This window comes from Salvelinus alpinus, chromosome 38 (genome assembly GCF_045679555.1).
Source record: "Salvelinus alpinus chromosome 38, SLU_Salpinus.1, whole genome shotgun sequence".
Lineage (NCBI taxonomy): Eukaryota > Metazoa > Chordata > Actinopteri > Salmoniformes > Salmonidae > Salvelinus > Salvelinus alpinus.
The window spans coordinates 179,072-195,176 of NC_092123.1; the positions used below are offsets into that span (position 1 = coordinate 179,072).

Genomic DNA, 16,105 nt, shown 5'->3' on the forward strand with positions numbered 1-16,105 from the left:
TCTCTCTCTCTCTCTCTCTCTCTCTCTCTCTCTCTCTCTCTCTCTCTCTCTCTCTCTCTCTCTCTCTCTCTCTCTCTCTCTCTCTCTCTCTCTCTCTCTCTCTCTCTCTCTCTCTCTCTCTCTCTCTCTCTCTCTCTCTCTCTCTCTCTCTCTCTCTCTCTCTCTCTCTCTCTCTCTCTCTCTCTCTCTCTCTCTCTCTCTCTCTCTCTCTCTCTCTCTCTCTCTCTCTCTTTTCCTCTCTTTTCCTCTCTGTGCAGGTGTGTCCTGCTGTAAAAGTGCCACCAGTGGCACCACTCCACCCTGCAGATGGCCCCTCCCTCACAGTACAGGTGTTAGCATGGTGGTGTAACATGCACCCTCCACAGAAGCATTACTCACACGCCCTCCCCCACTGTATCCCCCTTTTCTCTCCTCCCTCTCTCCTCCCCTTCTCCTGGTGTATAACAGTCAGCCCAGACAATCGTGGGCTCAGTCTAGTCAACTAGAGAGAGAATACAGCACAAGACCTCACAAGAGTACCACTGGCAACGGGACATTTTTTTCTGGAACAGTTTGCTTTTACATACATACACACTCACATTTACATACATACACACTCACATTTACATACATACACACTCACATTTACATACATACACACTCACATTCACACTTTCTTCCACACACACAGACTCGAAGCGACAGCATGTTGGTGAACAGGGTCTGGCATGTGGTGTGTGTACTCTGCTGTGTGTGTGTGTCGGTGTGTGTGAACACAGAGGAATATGAAGTGAACTACACAGACAACTACGAAAACGAGATTACACAGGACCAACAGGACGGTACGTCTCTCTCTTTCACTCCTTCATTTCTTCCCTTGTTCTTTTGTCTCTTGGTTTCTCTCCTTGACCTGCTCCCCCTTTTCACTCTCTGTTTCACTTGTTCACCTGAGACCTACATTCTAGAGGTGGCCTGTATGGCTGACTGTGGATTGACAGTGTGGTGTCTGGTTCTCTCTCCCTCCAGGGGACTCCCCTGTGACTACCTGCCAGGCTACAGAGCTCTCTCGCTGGAACAAACTCTTCGTGGCTCTGGAGGACTCCCACCAGAGGGAGATGATGCTGATGGAAGCCCTGGAGCAACGCTGTGGAGCCCCGGGAGTCTGCCAGCAGTGCCTGCCCGCCATCGAGGCAGTTTGCCGGGAGCAGGCGAGCCCCAGGCTCCATCGAGGCATAGTGGAGCTGAAGGAGGAGGTAACAGAACGAGAGGGGAGGATGAATTCTTCACTACAGCAGATCAGACAGGAGGGAGCAGAAAGTTATGGGAGGATGATGGCTGTGTTACATCATCTCCTTCAGAACAGCAAAGAGCAGAACCATAGACTACATCGATTGGAGGAGAGTAAGCTGAGAGGGGAGGTGACAGAAGGGGCTGGATCTATAGGAGCCGGGCATAGAGAAGCAGAGCCAATCAGGACAGGGCATAAAGAGAATGAGTTGTGTTTAGGGGAGGGGCTTAGTGGGAGAGGTGGACCAATAGGGACGAAGCCTGGCAGTATAGAGGCGGGTCTCGGACTTGGTTTGGGCATGAAGCTGTTCTCGTTAAGCACAAAGAAACAGGAAGTGACATCATCGCCATCATCGGACCCGGGAAAGATTGAGCGGCCTCTGGTTGCTATAGCGATGGAAAAGCAGAAGGTGCCGACCCAGCTGGGCCTAATATCCTCTGTAGGGAACGAAGGATAAAAAAGACGAGGAGAAATTAAAGGGACTGAATTAAAACTAAAATATAAACTTATTGAAATTTTGCACACTAACATATCACCTTTTTATACATTAGTAAAGCAAAACAATCGCCTTGAAATATGTTTAGTATTCTTTTTAATTCTGTATAATTAAAGGAAATGCTCTGTGACTCTAATTGTCTAAGTGAAATAAAGATTTGTTCAACTTTTTAATTGGTGGAAAGGGTTCCTCCTGTCTTAAGTTATACACCCACCATCTTTAGCAGGGAAAAACTTGTGATCATGGACATTGTGGACAATAACAGGAGTGTCTCAGATACTGTTGACATCTCAGCTATAATCAGACACAGGTCTCTTTCTCATTACTGAGTTTATACGCTTTTAATAAACTGTTTAGGATTTATGAAGTTTTGCCAGACTTATAACACAGAAACTGCGATTTCTCCTGCTGCCACAGAACTTCATTCATCAGTGTGTGTGTGTGTGTGTGTGTGTGTGTGTGTGTGTGTGTGTGTGTGTGTGTGTGTGTGTGTGTGTGTGTGTGTGTGTGTGTGTGTGTGTGTGTGTGTGTGTGTGTGTGTGTGTCGGTGCGTGCTGGTGTGTGTGTGGGTGACATGAAGAGAGTTTTCCATATAAAATAGCAGCCAGCTGGAGGGGAGGCTAGTAGGAGGAGGGTGTGTTTGGACACTGTCAGCTTTTCTCTCTTTTCTTCAAGAACTAGTTTCAAAATGTCACAGGGTTCAAGGTATGTGAATCCCACCATCCTGGTTTACATGCATTGTGACCTGACACAATGATAGACGAGAGGAGAGGAGAGGAGAGATGATGAGAGGAGAGGAGACGAGAGGAGAGGAGACGAGAGGAGAGATGACGAGAGGAGAGATGACGAGAGGAGAGGAGAGATGACGAGAGGAGAGGAGAGGAGAGGAGAGGAGAGGAGACGAGACGAGAGGAGAGATGACGAGAGGAGAGGAGAGATGACGAGAGGAGAGGAGAGATGAGGAGACGAGAGGAGAGATGACGAGACGAGAGGAGAGATGAGGAGACGAGAGGAGAGATGACGAGAGGAGACGAGAGGAGAGGGAAGGTTGTTATTAGTCTTAATCACAGCTTCCACTCACATACAGCTGCTATCAGATGGATAGATACACTCCCCCTCTTCCTCTGTCCCACCCGTCTCTCTCCCATCCTCCTCTCTCCCACCCTGCTCTCTCCCATCCTCCTCTCTCCCATCCTCCTCTCTCCCACCCTCCTCTCTCCCACGCTGCTCTCTCCCACCCTTCTCTCTCCCATCCTCCTCTCTCCCATCCTCCTCTCTCCCATCCTCCTCTCTCCCACCCTCCTCTCTCCCACGCTGCTCTCTCCCACCCTTCTCTCTCCCATCCTCCTCTCTCCCATCCTCCTCTTTCCCATCCTCCTCTCTCCCATCCTCCTCTCTCCCACCCTGCTCTCTCCCACCCTTCTCTCTCCCACCCTGCTCTCTCCCACCCTTCTCTCTCCCAACCTCCTCTCTCCCAACCTCCTCTCTCCCACCCTGCTCTCTCCCACCCTGCTCTCTCCCATCCTCCTCTCTCCCATCCTCCTCTCTCCCATCCTCCTCTCTCCCATCCTCCTCTCTCCCATCCTCCTCTCTCCCACCCTGCTCTCTCCCATCCTCCTCTCTCCCATCATCCTCTCTCCCATCCTGCTCTCTCCCAACCTCCTCTCTCCCATCATCCTCTCTCCCACCCTCCTCTCTCCCATCCTCCTCTCTCCCATCCTGCTCTCTCCCATCATCCTCTCTCCCACCCTGCCCCCCCCCCCCCCCCCTCTGTCTGTCTCTACAGTTGGCATTGACCACCTTGCTGGCTGGCTAGCATAGTCACTGACACTTTACCATGCGAAACTCAGCCAACACACACACACACACACACACACACACACACACACACACACACACACAGTCAGTAGGAGAGAGCAAATCACAGTAACACACTGAGGTTTTAATATGACATCACACTATCACAACAGCCAGTAAGAAAACACAGTATTGGAACTTTACAACAACAACACAAAATAGATATATTTACTATTCACATTGGAGTAGGTAGATGTTTTCCCTAACCACTGATACAGGGTCAGATATTGTGACACCTCCTAATGGTTAAGGTAAGGATTGGAGTTGGTGTATCTGATTCTAGATCTGTGGTTAAAGACAGCTATTTTAGCTCAAGCATTAACATTCACCATAGAGTCCTCTTATATACATACTGACCTCAGTGAGAGAGAGAGAGAGAGAGAGAGCGAGAGAGAGCGAGAGAGAGAGAGAGAGACAGAAACATAGATAGACGGGGAGTGGTCTATTTGATAGGCAAGTCCAGAATTTTTGTGCGTGCATGTCCCCCTTGCATGTGCGCATGTGTGTGTTATTTAATTGGCGAGTCCAGGATCTCTTCGTACTCTTCTCTCTGTTTCCTCCCACTTCCTCGAGAGGGGAGGAGCTTCACTGTAACAAGCCAACCCACACTCGCCACCACCACCACACCCCCTATGACCTCACACACTGAGGGAACCAATGGCACAACAGCAATCTCCAGCATCATAGCGACCGGTACTTCCAGACCCTGTGTAGCCGACACCAAAGCTGGGTGAAGTCGGGTGAGGCCATGGGTCACCCCCACGAACCCCCCAGCAGAGCACACAGCTACCCCCAGGACGACGCACCAAGCCTGGAGACTGGCCGGCCACACTGGCCCCTGTTGGAGGAGAAGCATGGAGACTGCGGTGCTCAGACAGCCGGTCCAACTGACAGTGAACAGAGCGGTGCCGACACTGACCCGGTCCTTCAGAGAGCGGTACATTACTAGAGCCAGAGACATCCATAGTCCTGCGAGAACAGACAGGGACCAACCAAACGCTTCCCGCCAGAACTGGGCCGACTGTTGTGCCGGAGTCGCACCATTGGGAATAATCCCATTGGGTATCCCTGACCCGGTCCCGTTGTTGTTCTCATCCAGCCCTGTTGGGTTAGGAACTAGCGCCAGACCCAGTCCTAACACGCCTGTCGCTACGGTGACCAGGTCCACCAATCCCAGCCGCTCGTCCAGGAGCAACAACGCCAGAGTGGCTGACAGGACGGTGGTCGCCAGGCGCCAGGTTGTCAACACGGCCTCGTCGTCCCCGAGGGAGACGAAGGATAAGGACGAGTAAGCGCAGCAGAGGGAGAAGGAGTGAGTCAGACCGTACAGGAGCAGCTTCCGCCGATAGCCCTTTGAGCCAAAGGCCGTCTCCGCCCGTTTCATTGGTACAGTCCCATAGAGCAACTGGAGGATGGATCGTACCAAGAGGAGAGTTAAGGGTGGGAGGTTAAAGCGTGAGGCGGCCAGGCGCGTCAGAACACACACACAGCCGTGAGCCAGCCCCGCCAAGACCACACTGGCCCACGTGAGCCGAGACGCAGAGACAGACGCCTCGCTGAAACTCGCTAGCTGCTCCCCTACTCCCCCTCCTGCACCCTTCCCTCCTCCCTCCACCCCCCCCTCGCCTCCCCCCATGGGAGGTCTAGGGGGTGTGTCTTTGTTTTTTTCCTTCCCTCCAAACAAAGCGCCGGCCTTTCCTGTCCACTTCCTGGTTCCTGTCAGCTGTTTCTTGTCCGAGGTCTCCTCCAGGAAGGAGCCGAAGTCCTCGAAGGAGGGAGCGTCATCGTAGCCCTCGTCTCCGGGCTGGGGGAAGTGTGTGTGTGTGTGGGGTGTGTGTGGGGCGTACTTGGCGGTGACGGTGTGAGGGTGGATCTTCACCCGTTTCTTGGAGCCGTCCAGGAGGTGAGTGGATTCCATGGTTACTCACCTGTAGGGAGGAGAGGTGAGGACAAAAGTTAGACACCGACACACACCCCTCAGACAGAAACAGAGGTGTTTAACCTAATGGCGTTGTCTTCCGACCGCATTGCCATGAACTATCTATGAGTGCAGACGGAGTCGTCGTGCTATCTGACGTAAGACAATGGCCCTCTTCTGTGTCTGCCAGGTGACTCAGTCAGTGGTTGTAATTCACTGTTCTGACGCAGAGGATGCTGCTGCAGTAGACAGTAGACACACATCTTCTACAAAATACACAGACAGTAGACACACACCTTCTACAAAATACATACAGTAGACACACATCTTCTACAAAATACACAGACAGTAGACACACACCTTCTACAAAATACATAGACAGTAGACACACACCTTCTACAAAATACACAGACAGTAAACACACACCTTCTACAAAATACACAGACAGTAGACACACATCTTCTACAATATACATAGACAGTAGACACACACCTTCTACAAAATACACAGACAGTAGACACACACCTTCTACAAAATACACAGAGAGTAGACACACACCTTCTACAATATACACAGACAGTAGACACACACCTCCTACAAAATACACAGACAGTAGACACACACCTTCTACAAAATACATAGACAGTAGACACACATCTTCTACAAAATACACAGACAGTAGACACACACCTTCTACAAAATACACAGACAGTAGACACACACCTTCTACAAAATACACAGACAGTAGACACACATCTTCTACAATATACATAGACAGTAGACACACACCTTCTACAAAATACACAGACAGTAGACACACACCTCCTACAAAATACACAGACAGTAGACACACACCTTCTACGATATACACAGTAGACACACATCTTCTACAATATACACAGACAGTAGACAAACACCTTCTACAAAATACACAGACAGTAGACACACATCTTCTACAATATACATAGACAGTAGACACACACCTTCTACAAAATACACAGACAGTAGACACACACCTTCTACAAAATACACAGAGAGTAGACACACACCTTCTACAATATACACAGACAGTAGACACACACCTCCTACAAAATACACAGACAGTAGACACACACCTTCTACGATATACACAGTAGACACACATCTTCTACAATATACACAGACAGTAGACAAACACCTTCTACAAAACACACAGACAATAGACACACATCTTCTACAATATACACAGACAGTAGACACACATCTTCTACAATATACACAGACAGTAGACAAACACCTTCTACAAAATACACAGACAGTAGACACACACCTTCTACGATATACACAGTAGACACACATCTTCTACAATATACACAGACAGTAGACAAACACCTTCTAAAAAACACACAGACAATAGACACACATCTTCTACAATATACACAGACAGTAGACACACATCTTCTACAATATACACAGACAGTAGACAAACACCTTCTACAAAATACACAGACAGTAGACACACACCTTCTACAATATACACAGACAGTAGACACACACCTTCTACAAAATACACAGACAGTAGACACACACCTTCTACAAAATACACAGACAGTAGACACACACCTTCTACAATATACACAGACAGTAGACACACACCTTCTACAAAATACACAGACAGTAGACACACACCTTCTACAAAACACACAGACAGTAGACACACACCTTCTACAAAATACACAGACAGTAGACAAACACCTTCTACAAAATACACAGACAGTAGACACACACCTTCTACGATATACACAGACAGTAGACACACATCTTCTACAATATACACAGACAGTAGACAAACACCTTCTACAAAATACACAGACAGTAGACACACACCTTCTACGATATACACAGACAGTAGACACACATCTTCTACAATATACACAGACAGTAGACAAACACCTTCTACAAAATACACAGACAATAGACACACATCTTCTACAATATACACAGACAGTAGACACACATCTTCTACAATATACACAGACAGTAGACACTCCTTCTACAATATACACAGACAGTAGACACACTCCTTCTACAATATACACAGACAGTAGACACTCATTCTACAATATACACAGACAGTAGACACACACCTTCTACAATATACACAGATAGTAGACACACACCTTCTACAATATACACAGACAGTAGAAACTCCTTCTACAATATACACAGACAGTAGACACACATCTTCGACAGAATACACAGACAGTAGACACACACCTTCTACACTATACACAGACAGTAGACACACACCTTCTACAAAATACACAGACAGTAAACACACACCTTCTACAATATACACAGACAGTAGACACACATCTTCTACAATATACACAGACAGTAGACACACATCTTCTACAATATACACAGACAGTAGACACACATCTTCTACAATATACACAGACAGTAGACACACATCTTCTACAAAATACACAGAGAGTAGACACACACCTTCTACAATATACACAGACAGTAGACACACACCTCCTACAAAATACACAGACAGTAGACACACACCTTCTACGATATACACAGTAGACACACATCTTCTACAATATACACAGACAGTAGACAAACACCTTCTACAAAACACACAGACAATAGACACACATCTTCTACAATATACACAGACAGTAGACACACATCTTCTACAATATACACAGACAGTAGACAAACACCTTCTACAAAATACACAGACAGTAGACACACACCTTCTACGATATACACAGTAGACACACATCTTCTACAATATACACAGACAGTAGACAAACACCTTCTACAAAACACACAGACAATAGACACACATCTTCTACAATATACACAGACAGTAGACACACATCTTCTACAATATACACAGACAGTAGACAAACACCTTCTACAAAATACACAGACAGTAGACACACACCTTCTACAATATACACAGACAGTAGACACACACCTTCTACAAAATACACAGACAGTAGACACACACCTTCTACAAAATACACAGACAGTAGACACACACCTTCTACAATATACACAGACAGTAGACACACACCTTCTACAATATACACAGACAGTAGACACACACCTTCTACAAAATACACAGACAGTAGACACACACCTTCTACAAAATACACAGACAGTAGACACACACCTTCTACAATATACACAGACAGTAGACACACACCTTCTACAAAATACACAGACAGTAGACACACACCTTCTACAAAACACACAGACAGTAGACACACACCTTCTACAAAATACACAGACAGTAGACAAACACCTTCTACAAAATACACAGACAGTAGACACACACCTTCTACGATATACACAGACAGTAGACACACATCTTCTACAATATACACAGACAGTAGACAAACACCTTCTACAAAATACACAGACAGTAGACACACACCTTCTACGATATACACAGACAGTAGACACACATCTTCTACAATATACACAGACAGTAGACAAACACCTTCTACAAAATACACAGACAATAGACACACATCTTCTACAATATACACAGACAGTAGACACACATCTTCTACAATATACACAGACAGTAGACACTCCTTCTACAATATACACAGACAGTAGACACACATCTTCTACAATATACACAGACAGTAGACAAACACCTTCTACAAAATACACAGACAGTAGACACACACCTTCTACAATATACACAGACAGTAGACACACACCTTCTACAAAATACACAGACAGTAGACACACACCTTCTACAAAATACACAGACAGTAGACACACACCTTCTACAATATACACAGACAGTAGACACACACCTTCTACAAAATACACAGACAGTAGACACACACCTTCTACAAAACACACAGACAGTAGACACACACCTTCTACAAAATACACAGACAGTAGACAAACACCTTCTACAAAATACACAGACAGTAGACACACACCTTCTACGATATACACAGACAGTAGACACACATCTTCTACAATATACACAGACAGTAGACAAACACCTTCTACAAAATACACAGACAGTAGACACACACCTTCTACGATATACACAGACAGTAGACACACATCTTCTACAATATACACAGACAGTAGACAAACACCTTCTACAAAATACACAGACAATAGACACACATCTTCTACAATATACACAGACAGTAGACACACATCTTCTACAATATACACAGACAGTAGACACTCCTTCTACAATATACACAGACAGTAGACACACTCCTTCTACAATATACACAGACAGTAGACACTCATTCTACAATATACACAGACAGTAGACACACACCTTCTACAATATACACAGATAGTAGACACACACCTTCTACAATATACACAGACAGTAGAAACTCCTTCTACAATATACACAGACAGTAGACACACATCTTCGACAGAATACACAGACAGTAGACACACACCTTCTACACTATACACAGACAGTAGACACACACCTTCTACAAAATACACAGACAGTAAACACACACCTTCTACAATATACACAGACAGTAGACACACATCTTCTACAATATACACAGACAGTAGACACACATCTTCTAAAATATACACAGACAGTAGACACACATCTTCTACAATATACACAGACAGTAGACACACATCTTCTACAAAATACACAGAGAGTAGACACACACCTTCTACAATATACACAGACAGTAGACACACACCTCCTACAAAATACACAGACAGTAGACACACACCTTCTACGATATACACAGTAGACACACATCTTCTACAATATACACAGACAGTAGACAAACACCTTCTACAAAACACACAGACAATAGACACACATCTTCTACAATATACACAGACAGTAGACACACATCTTCTACAATATACACAGACAGTAGACAAACACCTTCTACAAAATACACAGACAGTAGACACACACCTTCTACGATATACACAGTAGACACACATCTTCTACAATATACACAGACAGTAGACAAACACCTTCTACAAAACACACAGACAATAGACACACATCTTCTACAATATACACAGACAGTAGACACACATCTTCTACAATATACACAGACAGTAGACAAACACCTTCTACAAAATACACAGACAGTAGACACACACCTTCTACAATATACACAGACAGTAGACACACACCTTCTACAAAATACACAGACAGTAGACACACACCTTCTACAAAATACACAGACAGTAGACACACACCTTCTACAATATACACAGACAGTAGACACACACCTTCTACAAAATACACAGACAGTAGACACACACCTTCTACAAAACACACAGACAGTAGACACACACCTTCTACAAAATACACAGACAGTAGACAAACACCTTCTACAAAATACACAGACAGTAGACACACACCTTCTACGATATACACAGACAGTAGACACACATCTTCTACAATATACACAGACAGTAGACAAACACCTTCTACAAAATACACAGACAGTAGACACACACCTTCTACGATATACACAGACAGTAGACACACATCTTCTACAATATACACAGACAGTAGACAAACACCTTCTACAAAATACACAGACAATAGACACACATCTTCTACAATATACACAGACAGTAGACACACATCTTCTACAATATACACAGACAGTAGACACTCCTTCTACAATATACACAGACAGTAGACACACATCTTCTACAATATACACAGACAGTAGACAAACACCTTCTACAAAATACACAGACAGTAGACACACACCTTCTACAATATACACAGACAGTAGACACACACCTTCTACAAAATACACAGACAGTAGACACACACCTTCTACAAAATACACAGACAGTAGACACACACCTTCTACAATATACACAGACAGTAGACACACACCTTCTACAAAATACACAGACAGTAGACACACACCTTCTACAAAACACACAGACAGTAGACACACACCTTCTACAAAATACACAGACAGTAGACAAACACCTTCTACAAAATACACAGACAGTAGACACACACCTTCTACGATATACACAGACAGTAGACACACATCTTCTACGATATACACAGACAGTAGACAAACACCTTCTACAAAATACACAGACAGTAGACACACACCTTCTACGATATACACAGACAGTAGACACACATCTTCTACAATATACACAGACAGTAGACAAACACCTTCTACAAAATACACAGACAATAGACACACATCTTCTACAATATACACAGACAGTAGACACACATCTTCTACAATATACACAGACAGTAGACACTCCTTCTACAATATACACAGACAGTAGACACACTCCTTCTACAATATACACAGACAGTAGACACTCATTCTACAATATACACAGACAGTAGACACACACCTTCTACAATATACACAGATAGTAGACACACACCTTCTACAATATACACAGACAGTAGAAACTCCTTCTACAATATACACAGACAGTAGACACACATCTTCGACAGAATACACAGACAGTAGACACACACCTTCTACACTATACACAGACAGTAGACACACACCTTCTACAAAATACACAGACAGTAAACACACACCTTCTACAATATACACAGACAGTAGACACACATCTTCTACAATATACACAGACAGTAGACACACATCTTCTACAATATACACAGACAGTAGACACACATCTTCTACAATATACACAGACAGTAGACACACATCTTCTACAAAATACACAGAGAGTAGACACACACCTTCTACAATATACACAGACAGTAGACACACACCTCCTACAAAATACACAGACAGTAGACACACACCTTCTACGATATACACAGTAGACACACATCTTCTACAATATACACAGACAGTAGACAAACACCTTCTACAAAACACACAGACAATAGACACACATCTTCTACAATATACACAGACAGTAGACACACATCTTCTACAATATACACAGACAGTAGACAAACACCTTCTACAAAATACACAGACAGTAGACACACACCTTCTACGATATACACAGTAGACACACATCTTCTACAATATACACAGACAGTAGACAAACACCTTCTACAAAACACACAGACAATAGACACACATCTTCTACAATATACACAGACAGTAGACACACATCTTCTACAATATACACAGACAGTAGACAAACACCTTCTACAAAATACACAGACAGTAGACACACACCTTCTACAATATACACAGACAGTAGACACACACCTTCTACAAAATACACAGACAGTAGACACACACCTTCTACAAAATACACAGACAGTAGACACACACCTTCTACAATATACACAGACAGTAGACACACACCTTCTACAAAATACACAGACAGTAGACACACACCTTCTACAAAACACACAGACAGTAGACACACACCTTCTACAAAATACACAGACAGTAGACAAACACCTTCTACAAAATACACAGACAGTAGACACACACCTTCTACGATATACACAGACAGTAGACACACATCTTCTACAATATACACAGACAGTAGACAAACACCTTCTACAAAATACACAGACAGTAGACACACACCTTCTACGATATACACAGACAGTAGACACACATCTTCTACAATATACACAGACAGTAGACAAACACCTTCTACAAAATACACAGACAATAGACACACATCTTCTACAATATACACAGACAGTAGACACACATCTTCTACAATATACACAGACAGTAGACACTCCTTCTACAATATACACAGACAGTAGACACACTCCTTCTACAATATACACAGACAGTAGACACTCATTCTACAATATACACAGACAGTAGACACACACCTTCTACAATATACACAGATAGTAGACACACACCTTCTACAATATACACAGACAGTAGAAACTCCTTCTACAATATACACAGACAGTAGACACACATCTTCGACAGAATACACAGACAGTAGACACACACCTTCTACACTATACACAGACAGTAGACACACACCTTCTACAATATACACAGACAGTAGACACACATCTTCTACAATATACACAGACAGTAGACACACATCTTCTACAATATACACAGACAGTAGACACACATCTTCTACAATATACACAGACAGTAGACACACATCTTCTACAATATACACAGACAGTAGACACACATCTTCTACAATATACACAGACAGTAGACACAGACCTTCTACAATATACACAGACAGTAGACACACACCTTCTACAATATACACAGACAGTAGACACACACCTTCTACAATATACACAGATAGTAGACACACATCTTCTACAATATACACAGACAGTAGACACACACCTTCTACAATATACACAGACAGTAGACACACACCTTCTACAATATACACAGACAGTAGACACACAACTTCTACAATATACACAGACAGTAGACACACATCTTCTACAATATACACAGACAGTAGACACACACCTTCTACAATATACACAGACAGTAGACACAGACCTTCTACAATATACACAGACAGTAGACACACACCTTCTACAATATACACAGATAGTAGACACACATCTTCTACAATATACACAGACAGTAGACACACACCTTCTACAATATACACAGACAGTAGACACACACCTTCTACAATATACACAGACAGTAGACACACACCTTCTACAATATACACAGACAGTAGACACATACCTAAGTAAATCTACAGTCTGTTTTATGAGACAGACAGGGTTTGGGCGCAGGTCGTCTGAGTGTGGCCCCCAGGACTGTATTAACCATTGAGCTATGTATAGAAAGAGCTTCTGCAGGTTCTCAGGTCTCAGGTTACTCATGGTGACTCAATCACTGACTGTTCTAATAAGGACAGAATGCTGGCTGGATGCTGACTAAAAAGACGCCAAGATTCTGTGTGGTGGGGTGGGCGCACGTGTCATCTTGTCACTGGGCGAGAGAGAGGATGAGTGTGTGTCTTGTCAAGGTTACACACACGGTCCGTGCTGGATTTATGATTGGAACGAGGCGCGTACCCGCGCACAGGAAGTAATGATGCTGTACGTGGCAGGACAAATAATCACCACAATTATAGAAACCACAAAATAAACAGAAAATGGCCTCACAGCGGTATGGTCGATACCGTGTCAGTTACCCGACTATTCCACCGTAAATATTCCCTGCTCGCGCGTAAATTGATTGCTAAATCAACTGATATTTGTAACGACTGCCAGAAACTCACCTGCGGTATTGCGTCAATACGGTGCCCTCCGCTCATTCACCGAACAAATGTCTTCTGTCAAATCAGGGAGACAGCCATCCTTCCACCCCTCTTCCCTCCTCCTGGGTGGTTTGGCGTGCCTCCAAGGTTACCAGTCGCCCGACGGGTCTAGCTGGCTCCTCCAACCGCCGGTAGAGCACTGTTGTCGACCACAGGGGTAGAGAGTGTCGGTGATAAAAAAATCCTTCCTCCTCTGTCTCCCGATTCCTCCCTCCCTCACTCACACACAGCTGCTGCGCTTTACGTGCCCGACCGTGAAGAGAGAGAGAGAGAAAGAGAGAGAGAGAGAGAGAAGAGGGAACGATGGCATTATGCTTAAGCATGCATAGCGACCAAAAAAATCATAATCATAAACACTGACCACTGGCAGTCACCTTTGTGTGTGTGTTTGCACGTTTATGCATGCACGCACAAACTCGTGCACACACAGAGAACTGCTCCCAGCGGGGAACTAATGGTCCTTCTCTATCCCACATCTATATTTCATCACATTCATCACATGCTCCTCTGCTGTAGGGAATGATCATAGTCTCTCTTTCGCTCTCTCTCTCTCTGACGTCCTCTCTCCTGATTTGCCATTGTGTGTGTATGTGTGTGTGCCTGCGTGCGTGCATGCAAGCATGTGTTTGTGTCATGGCTTTGTAAGTCGCTCTGGATAAGAGCGTCTGCTAAATGACTTAAATGTAAATGTAATGGCTTGTACCCCATACCACTTCCTTTAGCTGCCTGCAGTCTGTCGTTTGTGCCTGAGGCTGGTTGACAGACAGACATGGAGACAGGAAGCAGATCGAGGGAGCAGTCTGATTAGTGAGACCAGACCAGCCATATGGGTGAGACAGTCATGTAACCCACTAACACCGCACTTTCTCTACAGTAATGAGTAGCGTATTATTTTCCTGTTTGTCAGTTAAGTGGACAGACAGGAAGGCAGACAGAAAGGCAGACAGACAGGAAGGCTCGGCAGGGAAGGGCTCTGGGTTGGAGGAGAGGGGTGCTATGGCTCTATTCAGTCCAACAGCCGTAATATAATCAGTCTCTCTGCCTGTGTGTGTGTCTGTCTGCCTTCCTGTCTGCCTGCCTGTCTGTCCGTCCGTCCGTCCGCTTAACAGACAGTGTGTGTTAGGTTGTTTCTCGGGAGGAAATATGCTCTGTTTCTATGGCAACTGTGAAGAGGAGACCGCTATAAGCGTTTTATGGGACTATTCAATAACTATATTGTGGAGAAGTTTACCAACAGAGCGAGAGAGAGAGAGAGAGAGAGAGAAATAGAGATAGAGAGAGACAAGGCAAGAAGTGCCTTCTATGCCAT

The 16,105-nt window shown here is 44.4% G+C and overlaps 2 protein-coding genes across 2 annotated transcripts; one reads left to right on the forward strand and one right to left on the reverse strand.

Annotated features, from left to right (window-relative positions):
* The first annotated feature begins 464 nt into the window (after positions 1 to 464).
* On the forward strand, positions 465 to 1,936 carry LOC139566427 (pentraxin-related protein PTX3-like). The gene is made up of 2 exons (XM_071387593.1): positions 465 to 821; positions 1,006 to 1,936. The coding sequence occupies exons 1-2, from the start codon at positions 686 to 688 to the stop codon at positions 1,722 to 1,724; spliced, it is 855 nt and encodes a 284-aa protein (XP_071243694.1). The 5' UTR covers positions 465 to 685; the 3' UTR covers positions 1,725 to 1,936.
* Positions 1,937 to 3,684: 1,748 nt separating this feature from the next.
* On the reverse strand, positions 3,685 to 15,014 carry LOC139566366 (solute carrier family 35 member G2-like). The gene is made up of 2 exons (XM_071387490.1): positions 14,758 to 15,014; positions 3,685 to 5,548 (listed from the first exon to the last, which is right to left on the reverse strand). The coding sequence occupies exon 2, from the start codon at positions 5,536 to 5,538 to the stop codon at positions 4,129 to 4,131; it is 1,410 nt and encodes a 469-aa protein (XP_071243591.1). The 5' UTR covers positions 5,539 to 5,548; positions 14,758 to 15,014; the 3' UTR covers positions 3,685 to 4,128.
* Positions 15,015 to 16,105: the final 1,091 nt, after the last annotated feature.

What these genes read in the sequence shown, in the direction of transcription:
- LOC139566427 (XM_071387593.1), top strand. Translation starts at nt 686, where the DNA reads ATGTTGGTGAACAGGGTCTGGCATGTGGTGTGTGTACTCTGCTGTGTG. An exon ending in TACACAGGACCAACAGGACG is followed by an intron (nt 822 to 1,005) that starts GTACGTCTCTCT and finishes CTCTCCCTCCAG; the next exon opens with GGGACTCCCCTGTGACTACC.
- LOC139566366 (XM_071387490.1), bottom strand. Translation starts at nt 5,538, where the DNA reads ATGGAATCCACTCACCTCCTGGACGGCTCCAAGAAACGGGTGAAGATC.